Here is a 19,185-nt window from a genome sequence, read left to right as displayed (position 1 = left end):
GCCATCTCCAGGGCATGGTGCGTGTGCCAGAAAGGGCTCTGAGTGCCGCCTCTGGCATGCGTGCCATAGGTTCGCCACCACTGGCATATATCCACCCTTGTGCAGAGTAAAGACAAGAGTACATGGGAATAAGACAAGAGGATCTTCCTGTCTTTCAGTCCTTCCAAATATATCCTGCCATCATCTCCTGCTTCATACGTTGCCTTTGGTTCTTTAAATATCTCCACTCTTTGTCCAGGGGCTCATCCATGCCATCCAACCTTGAATTTCTCTGCCTTCCCACCTGTTACCATGGATGCTGTCCTGGCTTTCTTTTTCCGGAGTCGTTCTAGCTCAATGGTTCTCAACCTTTTTAATGCCGCGACCCCAACCGGTCGTAAGTCGAGGACTACCCAACCGGTTGTAAGTCGAGGACTTTCCCTGCCCGGGAGCGCCGCGCATGCGCGGTGTCGCCCCTTGCGCCGGCCGAGGCGTAGCTGACAAGGGGCAGTGACGGCGCAGGGCGACCACCGGCTGGCCCAGACCAAGGGAAGTAAGGCACCCGCCGGGCCCCACGCGCGCCAGCAACCCTCCCTGCGCCCGCCGGCCTCCCACCTCCCACCCCTGGCCCTCTTTTACTTACATTTTTAGTAGTTGATCAGCAGGAGGGGTGGAAACTTCCAGACAGCTCGCCTTTGCTGCAGACAACTTGCAGCACCGTTTGCAAACTGGGGCTTTTGGCGGGCACAGCAGGGCAGAGACAGCCTGGACAATTCCTATTGGCTTTTGAAAGCCAATAGAATTAGACTCTATTCAAGAGTCTATTCTATTGGCTTTCAAAAGCCAAATAGAATAAAAGGGAGTAGCACAGCTAAGGAAAAGAGGGAAAAAATGGCGGACTGCGTTGTTTGGTGACCCCCGTGAAATGGTCGTTTGACCCCAAATGGGGTCGCGACCCACGGGTTGAGAACCGCTGTTCTAGCTCTATTTGCAGGCCTTTACGTTTTGTGATATATACATTTTTTGGTCGCTTAGTACTTTCTCTTCTATTCTGCTATCTCTGGATACTCCCGTGTCCACTATCCAGACTTTTTTAAAAAAAACATTCCACTAAAACTGGTTGCACTTACTTCACTTTTCATAGCTGGGCTTGGCTGCTCTTGAAAAGCTACGTGTCATCAACCCTAGCTAGAATACTTAAGCACATGGTCATCTAGGGCTACCATTGTTGGGGAGTCAAAGAGAAAGTCAGACACAGATCACGTGTGTATGGGTTGTTATTAATCCTGGGATAGAAGACCACCAGGAGATCCTGTACAGAATAGTGTCTCGGTAATATTATGTAAGAAAAGTAACTTTTTGTGGCACCTTCTAGATCAGGGGTCTTCAAACTTGGCCCTGTTATGACGTGTGGACTTCAACTCCAGAATTCCTCAGCCAGCCAGGCTGGCTGGCTGAGGAATTCTGGAGTTGAAGTCCACACGTCATAACAGGGCCAAGTTTGAAGACCCCTGTTCTAGATAAACACACTTGCACTCTACGTATATATGACTGTATTCTAGAATGAATTGGTCAGCTTACAGTACAATGTACAGTATAATAAAGTGCAGTAGGTTGAATGCTGAAAGTTGCCTGTTTCATTAGGAAACCAAAGGGGTCACTTCACATATTGGGGTGACACCTGTTGAACCTCTACCTGTCCCATAGACCTAGCAGACACAGGGTCCAACGCTGCCCCCGCCAGAAGGCCCTGGGGAACGGAGACTGATGGTTGTAACTCCTTGCTGGGGTGAGAAAGCAGCCTTGCTTCTTCCAAAAGTGATGGCTGTACACAGGTCCAGGTAGTAATAATAAAAGAACTTGTAAGGGACCTTGGAGGTCATCGAGTCCAACCCCCTGCTCAGGCAGGAAACCCTATGCCATTTCAGACAAACGGCTGTCCAGTCTCTTCTTAAAAACTTCAAGTGTTGGAGCATTCACTGCTTCTGGAGGCAGGTTGTGCCACTGGTTAATAGTCCTCGAGTTATGACACCAGATGAGTCCAAAATTTCCACTGCTAAAGGAAACATTTCTTAAGTTTCTTTGCCCGATTTTACGACTTGTCTTGCCACAGTTGTTAAGTGAATCATTGCATTTGTTAAATTAGTGACACGCTTGTTAAGTGAATCCCATTGACTTTGCTTGTCAGAAGGGCACAAAAAAAGGGTGATCTCATGATCATTGGGACACTGTGACCGTCATAAATACAAACCAGTGTGCCAAGCATCTGACTATTTGATCACGTGACTGTGAGGATGTTGCCAGTCGAGTGACAAACGGTCGTAAGTCACTTCACACACAAACACACACACACACTGCTCTTGTTACTTCGAACGGTCACTAAACGAACTGTTAAGTCTTGTATTCCGTGTGAACGGTGAGCGCACGCTGCCAAGTCCCAGGTTCCTTTGCCTTGAGAAAGCTAACCTTGCGGACCGTTGGAAACGGCGCTTAATCCGGTGTCAAGCCGAGTTCCTCTCCGCCCTCGCCGGATCGCCAGCGAAGGAAACTCGACTTTTACTTTGCAGCAAAGCCCGGCTCGCTGCTGCAAGGCGCTCGCGGAGAGCCCTTGTCAGCCGCGAGGCCCCCGCCCCGCCTGTCGCCGCGAGGGATCCTGGGAAACGCAGTCCGCGAAGGGCCCGAAAGACCGCCCGCCCGAGACCCGCCGCCGGCGGAGGCGAACTACAACTCCCAGCGATCCCCGGGAAGAGGAAGCCAATGAAGCGTCCAACCGGTCTCAAGTTTGCCCTGTAGCCGTTCCTCCCCGAAGGAATGGCGAGGGCCGGGGCCGAGCAGCTGCCTTGAGGGGCCACCTTTCGCCTGGCTTTTTCTTCCCCTCTCTTGTTGCCTCGACGTCCCTCTCGTCCGCCTTTCTCCAAAGAAAGGCCTTCCCGGCCTGGAAACCACCCCCCCACACACCCGGAGGTGAAGAGCGCAGAGAGACTTTGCACATGCTCAGAGGCTCTTTTCCGAGTCGCGGCCGCCTCTCGCTCCCCCCCCCCATCCCCCTTTGTCTTTTGCGGCCCGCTCGAGGAAGGAAAAGGGCCGCCGCGCTCCGATATTACGGGAAGGAAGTGCGCTTTGCACATGCTCGGAAGGAATCTCGCCTTTGCTCTTGCAACGCCCTCCGTTGCTGGGACGGCCTCCCCTCCCCACACACACCCCGTTTCGGTCTCCATTATCGACTTGGAGGAAGACGGACGTTTAATCGTGGGTGTTTGGATAGAGGAGTCGGGGGGGGGGAAATACTTTTTCTGCACATTTTTGCAAGACGGGTTCCCCCCCCTACATTTAAAAAAATAATAATTCTGAAGCTTAAATCTTGCCGTGCTCGTTTCTTATTCTCCTATTCCCTTCTGATAACTGGCGAGGAACTGGGCTGCTCTCTCTCTTGAAAGGAAACTTGCACTCTGCGTATGTTCAGAGGCACTTTTTTTTTCCTCCTAGAATTGTGATCTGAAGTTCCAGATGTTGGCCTTTGCTGATGTGTGTCAGCTTGATGGAAAAGTCCAGAGGAGAACCATTTTTTAAAAGAGATATTATATATTATATTACATTACTTATATTATATTATATTATATTATATTATATTATATTATATTATATTATATTATATTATATTATTATATTTGCAAATATTCTGTTAGTCACTTTGTCATAGTGGGGACAATTACTTTTATCACTTTCTTCTTTTTCCCTTTTCCTTTTTTTATATCCATCCCTTCAAACATTTCTCCTGACTGCTTTTTTTCTGTCCCTTCCTTTCTTTTCCAGTGGCCTCGTTTTTTGCGGTAGATCGAAACAATCTCACCATGAATGCTGGAATTGACAAGACTGCGGAGGAGGACCAAATGCAAGTAAGAATTTGGCAAAGAAGAGAGGGGAAACCTGATTCCCCTAAAACAAAAGAGTATTTGTCTCTTTTTGAGTCTGTAGAAATTAACTGTTAAGTTGTGATGTGTCAGTAGGTCTGTGGCAAAGATCATCACCTTTGCTTGCACATGATTGTGGAGATTCAGACACCAAATTTTCCATCTAAATTAGGCTGCACTAGGTGGCAGCTGGGAAGATTGTCTCTGTCATTTTGCTGCCCTCTAATGGCAGCCTGAGATACTGCAGACAAAATCCTTGAGGCATTAAAAAGCCTTGATATGATCACAGACATTGACATTCTGATTTATAAGGGGGCAGAAGAAGAATTGATGAAAAACAAGGGGTGTGTGTTGATCTGATCTGAAGTGGGAAAAGATGCTTTGGGCCCAGCATGGGAACTCTCTACATCTATTGTCTGCTTCTTAAACAGTGTTTCCCCAACCTTGGCAATTTTAACCTTGTGAACTCAAAAGCTTCCTCCTTTCGTTATGTATTCAAGATGGACAGTGATTAATATTCATATGTTACTTATATGTAAGGGTGTAGGACAGGGGTAGGCAACCTTGGCTCTTTTATGACTCGTGGACTTCAACTCCCAGAATTCCTGAGCCAGCATGGCTCAGCTTGGAAACCTCTCCCTTTCCCCTCAGCATAGCTGGCTGAGGAATTCTGGGAGTTGAAGTCCACAAGTCATAAAAGAGCCCAGGTCGCCTACCCCTGGTGTAGGTCTATACATATATTGTATGTAGTATGTTTTAAATATGTGTTATGTATGTGTACACTTTGAGAGGAAGCAACTAAATTTCATTTTTAATGTGTGCCGTTGTGCCCACAGGAAAAAAATGACAATAAAGGTTATCTAATCTAAATTGAGATATATGGACTTCAATTCCCAGAATTCTCCAGCCAGACAGAATTCTGGGAGGTGAAGTCCATTAAAGTTGCCAAGATTGGGAAATACTGTCTTTAAAAAAAATCTGTGCCTTTTTTTCAAAAAGCTCAGCAAAATGTGCGTCTTGGTGACAAAACGAGTGATCGGGCTCCTGAATGAATAGTTCAGCAATGTGATGCTGCCGTCATACCAAAATGTGTTTAGCAATAGCAATAGAACTTAGGCTTGTATGTTGCTTCACAGTGCTTTACAGCCCTCTCTAAGCGGGTTCATGGTTAGCATGTTGCCCCCAACACTGGAAGTTAATGAGCCGAGGTGGCGCAGCAGTTAGAGTGCAGTACTGCAGGCCACTTCAGCTGACTGTGTTCAGCAGGTCAGCGGTTCAAATCTCACCGGCTCAAGGTTGACTCAGCCTTCCGTCCTTCCGAGGTAGGTAAAATGAGGACCCAGATTGTTGGGAGCAATGTAAAATATATATATATACATTGCTTACTGGTGTACACCACTTAGAGAGTGCTTGCACTTAAAGCGGTATATAAGTCTCATAAATAAATAAATAATAAATTAATAATAATAATAATAGTAAAGTTGGAAGGGACCTTGGAGGTCATCTAGTCCAACCCCCTGCCCAGGCAGGAAACCCTATACCATTTCGGACAAATGGCTGTCCAGTCTCTTCTTAAAAACTTCCAGTGTTGGAGCATTTACCGCTTCTGGAGGCAGGCTGTTCCGCTGGTTAATTGTTCTAACTGTCAGGAAGTTTCTCCTTAGTTCTAGGTTGCTTCTCTCCTTGATTAGTTTCCATCCATTGCTTCTTTTCCTGCCTTCAGGCGCTTTGGAAAATAGCTTGACTCCCTCTTCTTTGGGGCAGCCCCTGAGATATTGGAACACTGCTATTATGTCCCCCCTTGTCCTTCTCTTCATTAAACTAGACATACCCAATTCCAGCAGCCATTCCTTATATGTTTCAGCCTCCAGTCCCCTGATCATCTTTGTTGCTCTTCTCTATACTCTTTCTAGAGTCTCAATATCTTTTTTACATCGTGGTGACCAAAACTGGATGCAGTATTCCAAGTGTGGCCTTACCAAGGCATTGTAAATGCCTCTTCTTTTTAAGAAGAGACTGGACAGCCATTTGTCTGAAATGGTGTAGGGCAGTGGTGGCGAACCTATGGCACGTGTGCCAGAGGCGGCACTCAGATCCCTCTCTGTTGGCACGTCCGCCACCGCCACCAGCAGCAGGTCCATCAGGCCGCCACCATCGCCTGGAGCAGGATCCCCACCCAGCACAAAGGAGGTGAAGAGGCCAATTGGCAAGCTCGAGTAGAGGTGGTAGAGCAGAGGTCACCAACCATTGTCGATTGGTGGACTGTAAGAAAAGGGAGGGGGAAGCATTTTACATGCGTGCATGCGCACACGGGGCCGCGAGCATGGACGCACTGCAAATGGGGCGGGGCTAGTGCCTTCATGATACTCACTAGCCCTGCCCCGTTCTTATGTGGTGCAGCACCTTGTATCTGCACTTTGCGGTGTCATGGCAGCTGTTTTTGTGTCTTGCAGCACAGTGGCCCATTTTTGTGCCCCTGGTTTTTGAGTGCCAGAAGCAGCACTCAGAGGCACATCCCTGCCCCCCCTGAAGGCACCACAGTGCTGATGCAGACCTGGCACTTTGCAATAAATAAGTGGGTTATGGGTTGTGGTTTGGGCACTCGGTCTCTAAAAGGTTCGCCATCACTGGTATAGGGTTTCCTGCCTGAGCAGGGGGTTGGATTAGATGACCTCCAAGGTCCCTTCCAACTACTACTACTACTATTATTAGCATATTACAAAGTGGGACAAAAGCTAGATTTAGAGCCAATTTATTGCCATAAATAAGTCTTAGCAAAAAAACCCCCCCTAGAATTAGAGCCAGTTTATTGCCATAAGTCTTAGCGGGAAAAAAACCTAGAATAAGAGCCCGTGTATTGCCATAAATCTTAGTGAAAAAGAACTAGAATGAGAGCCAGTTTATTGCCACAAATAAGTCTTAGTGAAAAACAACTAGAATTAGAGCACATTTATTGCCATAAATAAGTCCTAGAAAAGCCTATGGAAAAAATCTGTCTACTTCTGTATTTGCTACCATCGACTTGATGGCACCTAATAAATCAAAGGCCCAATTCAAGGGGAGTCCATGGGTAAGCGAAAGAACACTTTAGTTTCATTTTGGTAGTTATAATTAGCACACATTTATTTTTAATGTTATAATTTTATCTTATTAGGTCATGTGAATGGTGCATCTTTTATTGCAATCAGACCTCTTGGGCATATTTCATGGAAATGAAAAAGATAAAAATTTAAGAAATCAATCTTACCTTCTACAGATGTCTGAAATGGTATAGGGCAGTGATGGCGAACCTTTTAGAGACCGAGTGCCCAAACTGCAACCCAAAACCCACTTACTGTATGTATCGCCGAGTGCCGGGTGGGCGTGGCCCATTGGGTGGGTGTGGCTGCAGTGGTAACGGCAGACTGGGTGGGACTAAAAAGTTCAATCAATTCCAATTTTGCGAGATCTTTTTTTTCCCCCGCGAGAAGTTGAAATTGATTGAACTTTTTTTTTTTTGCACACGGCGGCGGAGGCCTAAAGCGAAAAGGTTTTATAAAACCCAGCTGAAGGCCTAGGACTGGGGTGACGGTGCACGTGCCCACAGAGAGGGCTCTGCGTGCCACCTCTGGCACCCGTACCATAGGTTCTCCATTACAGGTATAGGATTTCCTTCCTGAGCAGGGGGTTGGACTAGATGATCTACAAGATCCCTTCCAACTTCTTCTCCTTCTCCTTTTCCTTCCCCTTCTCCTTCTCCTTCTCCTTCTTATTATTATTATTATTATCATTATTATCATTATTATCATTATCATTATCTGGGTCCTCATTTTACTGACCTCGGAAGGATAGAAGGCTTAAGTCAACCTTGAGCCGTTGAGAATCGAACTGCCGAACTGCTGCTAGTAGCAGTAGCCTACTAACCACTGCTTCACCACAGCTCAAGGTTTAGAACGGATCTTGCCAAGAAACAGTGCTTTTTTTTTTTGCATTGCTCATTTTAAGTGGCAAGAAATACTGGGCATGGGCTCCCCCCCCCACAGCTTTAGAACCCAGTGCAGGTTTTTACATCCCAGATTATTCACTGCCCCAATCTTGAAAAAAGCAAATCTTTTGCATCCACTCTTTTTGGAAAAGAGGCACAGATCAGCAATGCACGAAGACAATCTTCGATCCCAATAAGAAGTCACCTTAATGGGAAAACTGGCCACTTAGGCCAGAGGTAATCATTGAATAATTTCCGAATGTTGGGATTGGATCACACGCTCGAATGAGTTTTATTGAGTGAATCGCCATGACTTGAGTGTGCAAACAGCCGTAAACCGTGGTTTATGAGGCCTAAGGGCTGGATTTGCTGCTTGTACAAAGCCAGTTCAAACAAACCACGTTATAGGTGTCCACGATGCCAAACAGGGTTGTATTTACAATTTGGTTTTATTCAGCTGAATAGAAGCGTTTTATTTTATTTACTGGAATAGTCAAGTTAAAAAATGGCTGTGCTGGGAAACCAAAATTCAACCGGCATCCTTAGCTCAGTACAAAAACTTGAAATGGGGAAAGAACTGTAGAATAAACCATCGATAGAAGCGTTAGTGCAGTGGTTCTCAACCTGTGAGTTGGGACCCCATTTGGGGTCGAACGACCATTTCACGGGGGTCGCCAAACAACGCAGTCTGCCATTTCCCCCCCCCCCTTTCCTTAGCTGTGCTACTCCCTTTTATTCTATTGGCTTTTGAAAGCCAATAGAATAGACTCTCTTGAATAGAGTCTAATTCTATTGACTTTCAAAAGCCAATAGGAATTGTCCAGGCTGTCTCTGCCCTGCTGAGCCCGCCAAAAGTCCCATTCTGCAAACAGTGCTGCACCAGTTGAGTAGTCCTCGACTTACGACCGGTTGGGGGTCGCGGCATTAAAAAGGTTGAGAACCACCGCGTTAGAAGAAAAAGACGAAAGAAGCACCGCCTGGAGCTAAATGCAAAACCTACAACATAAAGTTTACAGAAGCTGAAATATTTCTTGCAATCCTCCTGGGATTTATTTATTTTTTTCCCTTTCTTTAGGACAGGCTCGTAAACCTTAGCAAAGAAAGAGAGAACGAGGGACAGGATTGTCAGGAGGTGAAAGACAGCGAGAAAAAGATAACAGAAGATAACAAGAATCGGGGCTCTCCACCGCCCAAGGATGATCTACAGGTAGCAATCGTGTTCATCCCATTTCCCTTCTGCTCACCCTCCCCCCACCCGATCCCGCACTGTTGTGTGATCCACTTTAGGAAGTGGTGAGTGCAAAAGTTCCGGAGATACACTCAGAAGAGTTGTCGAAAAAGGTTGGCCAAAAAAAGGTCGTCAAATCAGGTGGTATTACCGACGACTGTAATTCATGTCATGTCACGTAATTCCAGGCTCAGTTATGGTCAAGGACCCCCTTGTTAACCAATGATTTTTGGAGCTTGAAATGGTTTAATTGGGGTTTAATTTGAGATGCCTTTATACGGATTTTCTTCTCTCTTCCCCTCCCTCTTTTCCCCTTTCTTTGTTTCTTTTCCTTCCCCCCCCCCCTCCCTCCTTTCATTGCTACTAAAAGCTAATAGAGCAGAGCTTGAATAAGGAAGTCTGAAAGAGCTTTTTCTTGAAACCAAGACACTATGGCCAAAATCAGTTGATGGTTTTATTTCTTTGCCTAGCATAAGTTTTCTTTCCTGAAATTGATTGATTGAGTGAGTGAGTGAGTGAGTGAAAAATGTTGCCTGGATGTCTTTAAGCAGAAACCAATTATTTTTTCAGTCGCGGGGGGATGGAAAACTGGAAAAGGAGAAAGTCCTCATGGTTTCTATTAATACAGTTTTATTCCATGGAAGGTGCAGCCTGATTCGGAAATGATTGACCTGAGCAACATGAAAGAAGATGAAGAGGAAGAGGACAGCAGTGAGGAGATAGTGGTACCTTCCAACATTATTATTATTATTATTATTATTATTATTATTAATCATCGCACAGTCAGCCAGATATTCAGACTGGATTTGGCATTTTGTCTACCTATCGAGTCCTTACCCAGGACCTGGGATAGGCAGAGGTGGATGTTTGATGGTATTACAGATATCGTCGCAGGATGGAAGCAGTTCCTAGTAAGGCTGCCTTTTGCAACTGACTAATAGCGAATTTGTCAATGCCAATGGTGTTCAAGTGGTGCTCCAGTTGTTTTGGGATTGCGCCCAAGGAGCCTATGACTATTGGTACTACCCTTGCTTGCTTTTGCCAGTCTTTCTATTTCTATTTGTTGGTCTTTGTATTTTGTTATCTTCTCCAGTTCTTTCTCGTCTATTCTGCTGTCTCCAGGCACTGCCATGTCCATTATCCAGACTTTTTTGCCTTTCTTATCGACAATTGTTAAGTCTGGAGTGTATTATTATTATTATTATTATTATTATTATTATTATTATTATTATTATTATACGTCTCTATGGTATTGAAGCTGTCTGCCCATCTTCTGCAGATAATTAACCAGTGGAACAACCTGCCTCCAGAAGTTGTGAATGCTCCAACACTGGAAGTTTTTAAGAAGAGACTGGACAGCCATTTGTCTGAAATGGTATAGGGTTTCCTGCCTGAGCAGGGGATTGGACTAGATGACCTCCAAGGTCCCTTCCAACTATTATTATTATTATTATTATTATTATTATTATCCCATCTGACCTCAACATATAATAATAATAATAAGTTGGAAGGGACCTTGGAGGTCATCTAGTCCAACCCCCTGCTCAGGTAGGAAACCCTATACCATTTTGGACAAATAAGGTTGATTCAGATTTAAAAAACAAAACAAAACAAAACAAAAAAAGACCGAGTTCTAGAATATTGCCTTGAATACAGCCAAAACTAAGTATTTTGTTCAATGTTATTCCACATAGGGCAGGGGGAATTGAACCAAACTCTTTGCTTTCTCGTCTTTTGTTCTCTGAGCAAAAATACGGCAGTAGTTATACCGAAGGCTACCGGCCAGCCAAGTTACAGAAAAATTGGCCAAGAGGAATATTTTGTGTGCAGGTTACATTAAATTTTGTTGCTACTGGTTGCGTTCAAATTTTAAAGCTAAAAAGACATAAATGAACTTTAACTGACATTAAAAAGGAAAGAAATTGCTGCCGCTGCAGTATCCCGTGCCAGTGAAATAGTTCCATGGGCCCTTAGTTTTGCGGGACTTCCTAAGTAGATTTTTTTCCACCTGTATAATTATGTCTTTCTTCTCCCTTAGGAGTCTGGAAATATTGGGAGCAGGTAAGAATTGGAGGTGGTGTTTTTTTTGTTTATTGCTTTGTTCGTGGAGTTTCTTCCGGGCTAAGAATTAGGACGCTGCCTGTTTAAATGTCGTAGTTTTCCTTGCCAGTTTTGGATGAGGGGTGTTGTTTCCTTCTTGGCAGAAGGAAGAAGGAGTAAGAAAGAAACTACACATAGTCCTCAATTTACAACCGTTCATTTAGCACAGGGGCAGGCAAGCTTGGCTCTTTTATGACTCGTGGACTTCAACTCCCAGAATTCCTGAGCCAGCCATGCTGAGGGGAAAGGGAGAGGTTTCCAAGCTGAGCCAGGCTGGCTCAGGAATTCTGGGAGTTGAAGTCCACGAGTCATAAAAGGGCCAAGTTTGACGACCCCTGAATTAAATCAATCAGTTAATCCATCCATGGCTGCTGAAGATATTATGGACCAGGGATAGGCAACTGTGGCTCTTTTATGACTCGTGGACTTCAACTCCCAGAATTCCTGAGCCAGCCATGCTGAGGGGAAAGGGAGAGGTTTCCAAGCTGAGCCAGGCTGGCTCAGGAATTCTGGGAGTTGAAGTCCACGAGTCATAAAAGGGCCAAGTTTGACGACCCCTGAATTAAATCAATCAGTTAATCCATCCATGGCTGCTGAAGATATTATGGACCAGGGATAGGCAACTGTGGCTCTTTTATGACTCGTGGACTTCAACTCTCAGAATTCCTGAGACAGCCATGCTGAGGGGACAGGGAAGAGGTTTCCAAGCTGAGCCATGCTGACTCAGGAATTCTGGGAGTTGAAGTCCACGAGTCATAAAAGAGCCAAGGCTGCCTATCTCTGGCCTAGGCCTAGGCCGCTTTATGACTCGTGGACTTCAAGTCCCATAATTCCTGAGCCAGCCATGCTGAGGGGAAACGGAGAGGTTTCCAAGCTGAGCCAGGCTGCCTGAGGAATTCTGGGAGTTGAAGTCCACGAGTCATAAAAGAGCCCAGGTTACTTATTCCTGATTTAGTGATTGTTCAAAGTTACAACACCACTGAAAAAAGTGACTTAATGACCATTTTTCACATTTACGACTCTGGTGGTATCCCCCCTGTGGTCACGTGACCGATCGAAACTAGAACTCTTGACAGCTAGTTAAGAGGATCACGTGATCCCCTTTTGCGGCCTTCCGATAAACCATGTCAATGGGGAAGCCAGATTCACTTATAACAGGGGTGTCAAACACAATTTCATTGAGGGCCGCATCAGTATTGCGGTTGCCCTTGGGGGGGGGTGGAGGGGTGGCCGGGGGGGTGGCCTACTGGGTGGGTGTGGATGGAGTGGGTGTGGCCTACTGGGTGGGCATGGCCAGCTCTACATCGTTCGCGTCAAGGGTGCCTGTGGGGGCCTGGGCACGAGTGGGACAGATCTGAAGGTCTCTGGCAGAAGGGGGTGGGACCGGGGCAAGCGCCAAGGCATTGGTGCATTTCTTCATTCCTCACAAAGGGTGACACCTCCCCAGCATGCACCCAGGGGGCGGGGCCGACATGGCAGGGGCTGGTTCCTCGCTGTTTCCAGATGGCCTTGTGGAGCTAAGACTGAATGCGTTTCAGCATAGATGGCCACTACAAAATTGTCCATTGGCTCCCGGCCGGCCTGGGCCAGGGCCAAGACAGTGTTGGCCGTTCACTCACTGTTTCCAGGATGGCTTCGCAGGCCACATGAAAACACTTCGCGGGCTGCATCCGGCCCCCGGGCCTTGTGTTTGAAATGTCTGACTTATTACAACCATGTTACTAACATAACAGCTGCAGTGATTCACTCAACAACTCTGGTCAAGGAAGGTCCTAAAATGGGGCAAAAACTCACTTGATGACGGTTTTGTTTAGTAACAGAAACGCGGGAGGTCAATTGTGTACGTAAGTCGAGGACTATGTGTGCGCTCCTGCCCAAAATGGCAGGACAAGCTATTCCATATAAAAGGCAGCAACCCTCCGCCCCACCTTCCCTCAACGCTGATGCTGTTACCAAATCGGGTAATCAAATGTCTGAAGGTAAAAAAAAAAACCCATCAAGTTCAGTGAACACCTAGATTACACTTTAGGACAGCGGTTCTCAACCTGTGGGTCAGGACCCCATTTGGGGTCGAACGACCATTTCACGGGGGTCGCCAAACAACGCAGTCCGCCATTTCCCCCCCCCCCTTTTCCTTAGCTGTGCTACTCCCTTTTATTCTATTGGCTTTTGAAAGCCAATAGAATAGACTCTCTTGAATAGGGTCTCATTCTATTGGCTTTCCAAAGCCAATAGGAATTGTCCAGGCTGTCTCTGCCCTGCTGAGCCCGCCAAAAGTCCCATTTTGCAAACGGTGCTGCACCAGTTGAGTAGTCCTCGACTTACGACTGGTTGAGTAGTCCTCGACTTACGACCGGTTGGGGTCGCGGCATTAAAAAGGTTGAGAACCACTGCTTTAGGAACTCCGTCCTTTTAAATGTGCACTTTGTGATCCTGTTTCTGTTCCGTAAATCAGTCGTCTTAATTCCTTTCCTCCTTTCTGTCTCACTGGGACCCTCAGAGAGGACGACGAGCCGCTGGCTGGGAGACTGGAGGAGATCAAGCAGAGATACGGCAGTTTGTGTCAGAACAGCACCGTTTTCCAAGAAATGATACTGCGGCTCAAAGGTCAGTCTCCTCCCGTTGATGTCCAGACTTTGCGGGGCCTAATATGGTCTCCGGAGGCTCCGGGGATACTTTGGCTTCCAGTGGGACTTTTAGCTCCACTCCTGTGGCGCAGTCAGGCTTCCTATTCCGTTTTCCTACCTTTCAGCCAGTCTTGAATCCTGGCGACTGCCTGGTCAAGTCCCTGCAGTGTCCTTATAATAGTGGCCAAAATTGTGGAAACCTTTTGGGAAAAGCGAACAGTAGAAATGCCATCTTCGGTTAAGTTCCCACCCATTTTTCTTCTAATTTCTTTACAACTGTAGCCTTGTTCACTTAATAATACTATTTTACATCGCTTTCTGGGCGACCAGTCAACTCTTTTGCACTGTTACTTTAAGTTTACTACGTTTTACAAGCTCACTAAATGAAAGAACACACAAAAAAAAAACCCCAACCAACTTGATAGCGATCACATAACACACTGACAAATGTCCTCTCAGCTTCAATGCATGACATCAATAACTGAATCCTACTGTGATCTGATTGGCTCGTTGCCAAAACAAAATGACACCTGATTGGCTGTCTAAACAGTCATGCACCTTGGCTACAATCAGATGAAGGAAAGCTACCTGAAATCAACCTAAGCAAGTTGTACTTCCTTTTTCTGGTTATTTGGCTATAGCTTTTCATAGAATACAGTACAGATAATTGAACAAACTATGTTGCATTACATTCTTGGTTAAATTATCTTTCCACTGATGTATAATTTTAGGGTACTATTCCCCCCCCCCCAAAGTGGTGTTATTAGCCATCAAACCTCAAAAATACACTTTTCCCAAAAGGTTTCCACAGTTTTGGCCACTACTGTAGCAACATTTTTGGGAAGTTTTGCCTTTGCCGCCTTCTTTCTTCCTAGGGCTGAGAGGGAGGGACTGGCCCAAAGTCACTCAAACCAGCTAAGGCAAGACTAGAACTCGCAACCGTCTGATTTCTGTCCCGTTGACCTTTAACCCAGTGGTTCTCAACCTTTTTAATGCCGCGACCCCACAACCGGTCATAAGTCGAGGACTACTCAACCGGTCGTAAGTCGAGGACTACTCAACTGGTGCCGCACCGTTTGCAGAATGGGACTTTTGGCGGGCTCAGCAGGGCAGAGACAGCCTGGACAATTCTTATTGGCTTTTGAAAGCCAATAGAATTAGACTCTATTCAAGAGAGTCTATTCTATTGGCTTTCAAAAGCCAGTAGAATAAAAGGGAGTAGCACAGCTAAGGAAAAGGGGGGAAAAATGGCGGACTGCATTGTTTGGCGACCCCCGTGAAATGGTCGTTCGCCTCCAAATGGGGTCCCGATTCACAGGTTGAGAACCACTGCTTTAACCAAAAGACCAAACCGGCTCTCTCCCACTGACTCATTGTTTCCCAATCTTGGCAGTTCTTAAGAGGCGTGGACTTCAGTTCCCAGAATTCCCCAGCCGTCCCCGTTCCTTTAAACTGGTGTCCCCTGTTTTCCTTGACCTGGTCGGGAACGTTTGACTTCTCAGTTCTCTTGTTTTTCCGCAGCCGGATGGAGGAACCAAAATAAGGAACGGGACGGTTTGCCTGGGGGCTCGGAGCGCCTGCAGCTGAACAGGATGATGTGGGGCGGAGACGAGGTCAGCTTTACCCCCAGCGTTGGGGGCCAGTTGGGCGCCCCGGACAGCCCCTCGAGGACGGTGGATTGTCTGCTGGAAGCCAGGGCCCCCATTTCGATCCCGTTCGGCGGGGGCTTCTTCGACTTCAGCGAGTTTGCAGTCCAGGAGAGCTTCCTCCAGAAGAAAGGCCAGGAGCTCTCCAAAACGTTTGGGCCAAGCCTGAGGAGCGCCAGCGTGGCGGAGCTCCGGACTCAGGAGAAGTCCCCGCCGGCGGAGAAACCCTACAAATGCAACGAGTGCGGGAAGAGCTTTGGCAAACGCTCCACCCTGAACACCCACGGCCGGACCCACACGGGGGAGAAGCCCTTCAAGTGCTCGCACTGCGACAAGCGCTTCAGCCAGAGCTCCCACCTGCAGCTGCACGAGCGGACCCACACGGGCGAGAAGCCCTACAAGTGCCTGCTGTGCGAGAAGAGCTACAACCAGCGGTCCAGCCTCATCATCCACGAGCGCAGCCACACGGGCGAGAAGCCCTACTCCTGCCTGGAGTGCGGGAAGAGCTTCAGCCAAAAGGCCACCCTGGTCCTCCACGAGAAGAGCCACCGGGGGGAGAAGCCCTACAAGTGCCTGGAGTGCGGCAAGGGCTTCAGCCTGAGCGCCGACCTCATCCGCCACCAAAGCATCCACACCGGGGAGAAGCCCTACACCTGCTCCGAGTGCGGGAAGAGCTTCAGCCAAAACTCCCACCTCATGGCCCACATCCGGACCCACACGGGCGAGAAGCCCCACAAGTGCCTGGAGTGCGGCAAGGGCTTCAACTGGAGCTCGGAGCTGATCGCCCACGAGCGGACCCACACCGGCGAGAAGCCCTACCAGTGCCTCTACTGCGCCAAGAGCTTCAGCGTCCGCTCCAGCCTCAGCAAGCACGAGCGGACGCACACCGGCGAGAAGCCCTACGTCTGCCCCCAGTGCGGGAAGGCCTTCATCCAGCGCTCCAGCCTGGTGGCGCACGAGCGCTCCCACACCGGCGAGCGGCCCTACATGTGCCTGGGCTGCGGCAAGGGCTTCCGGGAAAGCTCGCAGCTCATCGCCCACGAGCGGACCCACACCGGCGAGAAGCCCTATGTCTGCTCGGAGTGCGGCAGCTGCTTCAAAGCCAAGGCCGCCCTCCTCCGGCATCAGCGCGGCCACTTGGGGCTGAACTCCTTCATCTGCGCCGACTGCGGGAAGATTTTCTCCTCGGCCGCCGAGAGCCCGGAGAAGTGTCCCGAGTGCGTGAATCTGAACCTGACGCCGGGCCTCCCGCGGGCATCGGAAGAGGCCGATCGGGAAACGGCCGAAGGAGCGGGACAGAGCGGCGACGCCAAGATGTGAACGGACGAGGCCGTCTGGGCCTCGGGTTCTGCTTTTTTTTTCGCCGGTCATCGTCGGCTTCTTCTTTTGACGGAGCGGATCCTGCAAAGGGGACTGTTCCTGCGGCCGACAGAGGACGGGTTTCGCTGACCAAAGGTGACTGTGGGCAACTGAATGCCTTCCCCCCAGATGGGATGGCCATCGCGGTTTTGGTTCCTGTTGCCAAACCAGGCCCGTTTCAGACCCTTGGGAGGGGAACTGGAAATGCAGAGAGGACCACAGAATCGGGTGGATACGAAAACGAAAGAGAATGCCTGAATTTTTCGTATCGTCCTTCATTACCCAGTGCCTAGAATGCAGTTCCTGATCAACTGGAGAGTTGGGTCTGTAGTAGAGGAACCACGGGACGCGTCTTTGAGGCTCTTCTTTGGTCCAGTGCCCCCTCGTTGCCTGTCGTCGGTTTCACAAAGAGTTTTAAATGAATTTTGCTCAGCTTTTTGACGGATTTGAGCTGCAACGAACGTTTATCTCATGAAGTCCCACTGGATGCACGTGAGACACTTGGAACTGAGCTGGCCTTTGATTCCGGCTTGAGCCAGCCTGCCTAAGTGCTGAGCCCTTTTTGCCTTGCATTGGAAAATAGCAGCACAGCGGGAAAGAAACAGGAGGGGACATTAATAGGGGACCTTGAGCAATGAATTCGATTCCTGTCTCATTTCACATTTGCTTTCGGTAACAAGCTCAGCCGACTAGGTTTTTATTATTTATTTGATGGCTAGATAGAAGTTTGAACTTTCTCCCTTTGGATGAAGTGAAGGTGATTTGGTAGGACATCCCAGTTATCGTGGGAAACATCCAGTTCCAAGATGGCTGGAACCAGAGGCAGCTTTCCAGACGGGCACTCCATAAAGAGGGATTGTAGGAAAACACAGGCCTGAAGACAAATCTTTTTCAAGAAAGGCGTTCCAGGTACATCAAGAAGGTGTGGTACAATCCTAAAAAAAAAAAAAACAAACAAAAAAAAAACTCTGTTGCCAGAGAGGCAAAAACGAAATTTTAACAGTTTTGCACTTAACTCCCTGAAAGTGGAAAGCTAGTAGCTCAGGGGGCAAGTACAAGGCTATCTCTTGTACTGCTTGCAGTGAACCTGTTCCATAAACAAACCTATTTAGGCAGTATTTTTCTTCACGTTTATTCCTACAGCAGCGTGTAGGAACTTTAAGGTGGTGGACTTGAAGCCCCAGAATTCCTAAGCCAGCCAGGTTGGCTGAGGAATTCTGGGGCTTGGAAGTCCACTCGTCTTAAAGTTGCCAAAGTTAAAAAAAAAAAAAACCCCACCATCCTACAGTAACACAAATCATCCATTAACTTTGCACTTCCAATCTAAACCCAGCCTTTAGCCTTCCCTAGCCCAGTGATGGCGAACCTTTTAGAGACCGAGTGCCCAAACCGCCACACAAAGCCCACTTATTTATTGCAAAGTGCCAGGGCTGCATCAGCATTGTGGTGCACTTGGGGGGCAGCAGGGGGGGGCATGGCCCACTGGGTGGGTGTGGCAGCGGTGGTCATGGCAGACTGGGTGGGCATGGCCACCTTGATGTTGCTCGTGGGGGGGGGACGCCTGTGCGGGCTGGGCAGGATTGGGGCAGATCCAGGGGATCTCTGGTGGGTGGGGCAGTGGGCAGGACGCTTTTCCTGCAGAGTGAGGCAGGGGATAGGGCAAGGATACCATTGCTGCAGGGCAAGGCGAGGCAGGGGCGGCTGCTGTCTGACACCATTGGCCCCCCGCACATAGAGGCCAGCGAGCGCATGGGGGCGTGCTCTACCACCTCTACTCCAGCTTGCTAGCTGGCTGCTTCGTCTCCTTTGTGCTGCACGAGGCTGTTGCTCCGGGCGCCAGCAGCGGCCTAATGGACCTGCGCGAGATGCTGGTGGCGGCAGGCGTGCCCACAGAGAGGTCTCTGAGTGCTGCCTCTGGCACGCGTGTGCCATAGGTTCGCCATCACTGCCCTAGCCTCATTCCTTGCTGACTTTGAATTATGGGAATTGTAGTTTCAACACATCTGAGGAGTGTGAGGTTTGGGAAGAAGTATAGAATTCTGGATTTTATCTTCATTATAAGTTAGGGGTCCAGGAATCGGCCCTCTCTCTTTGCAGACTACAAGTTCACTCCAGGTAGGTATGTAAGTAAGTAGGTAGGTAAGTAAGCCCCAGCTTGATTTTTACGGGTGGGCCTAATATAAGTCCCCCCCCTGAAAGTAAGCCCTAGTTTGGTTTGTGGCCGGCGTAGGAGGGGTGAAGCTGCCCCACGCGCTCCACACCCTCTTACCGGTAGGACCACCACAGCCAGGCCTCCCACGCCGTTGCTATTGCTCGCGGCATCCTGCCCCAAACAATGGCAACGGCGTGGGAAGTCTTTCAGCCCCATCCC

General features: G+C 48.3%; 1 protein-coding gene across 2 annotated transcripts; it reads left to right on the top strand.

Annotated features, from left to right (window-relative positions):
• The first annotated feature begins 1,476 nt into the window (after nucleotides 1-1,476).
• Nucleotides 1,477-18,094, top strand: LOC120308816 (zinc finger protein 2 homolog). Of its 2 annotated transcripts, none has more exons than XM_039345335.1 (7): nucleotides 1,477-2,943; nucleotides 3,793-3,875; nucleotides 8,930-9,061; nucleotides 9,727-9,807; nucleotides 11,121-11,143; nucleotides 13,683-13,789; nucleotides 15,331-18,094. In XM_039345335.1, exons 2-7 carry the CDS (start codon nucleotides 3,831-3,833, stop codon nucleotides 16,773-16,775), a joined length of 1,833 nt encoding a protein of 610 aa, XP_039201269.1. In that variant the 5' UTR covers nucleotides 1,477-2,943; nucleotides 3,793-3,830; the 3' UTR covers nucleotides 16,776-18,094. The 2 variants fall into 2 exon arrangements, with proteins under 2 accessions (XP_039201269.1, XP_039201268.1); XM_039345334.1 differs by lacking the exon at nucleotides 1,477-2,943 and adding an exon at nucleotides 2,965-3,228.
• The last annotated feature ends 1,091 nt before the right edge of the window (nucleotides 18,095-19,185 follow it).

This window comes from Crotalus tigris, unplaced genomic scaffold (genome assembly GCF_016545835.1).
Source record: "Crotalus tigris isolate CLP2741 ecotype Arizona unplaced genomic scaffold, ASM1654583v1 scf7180000017950.1190679, whole genome shotgun sequence".
Lineage (NCBI taxonomy): Eukaryota > Metazoa > Chordata > Lepidosauria > Squamata > Viperidae > Crotalus > Crotalus tigris.
The sequence above is the reverse complement of the archived record's forward strand: the minus strand, read 5'-3'. Positions and strand labels throughout refer to the sequence as shown.

Bases quoted from the DNA above. Each gene is read 5' to 3' on its own strand.
- LOC120308816 (XM_039345334.1), top strand. From the start codon at position 2,970: ATGCTCAGAGGCTCTTTTCCGAGTCGCGGCCGCCTCTCGCTCCCCCCC. The intron at 3,876-8,929 runs GTAAGAATTTGG...CCCTTTCTTTAG, and splicing joins CGGAGGAGGACCAAATGCAA to GACAGGCTCGTAAACCTTAG. The intron at 13,790-15,330 runs GTCAGTCTCCTC...GTTTTTCCGCAG, and splicing joins AATGATACTGCGGCTCAAAG to CCGGATGGAGGAACCAAAAT.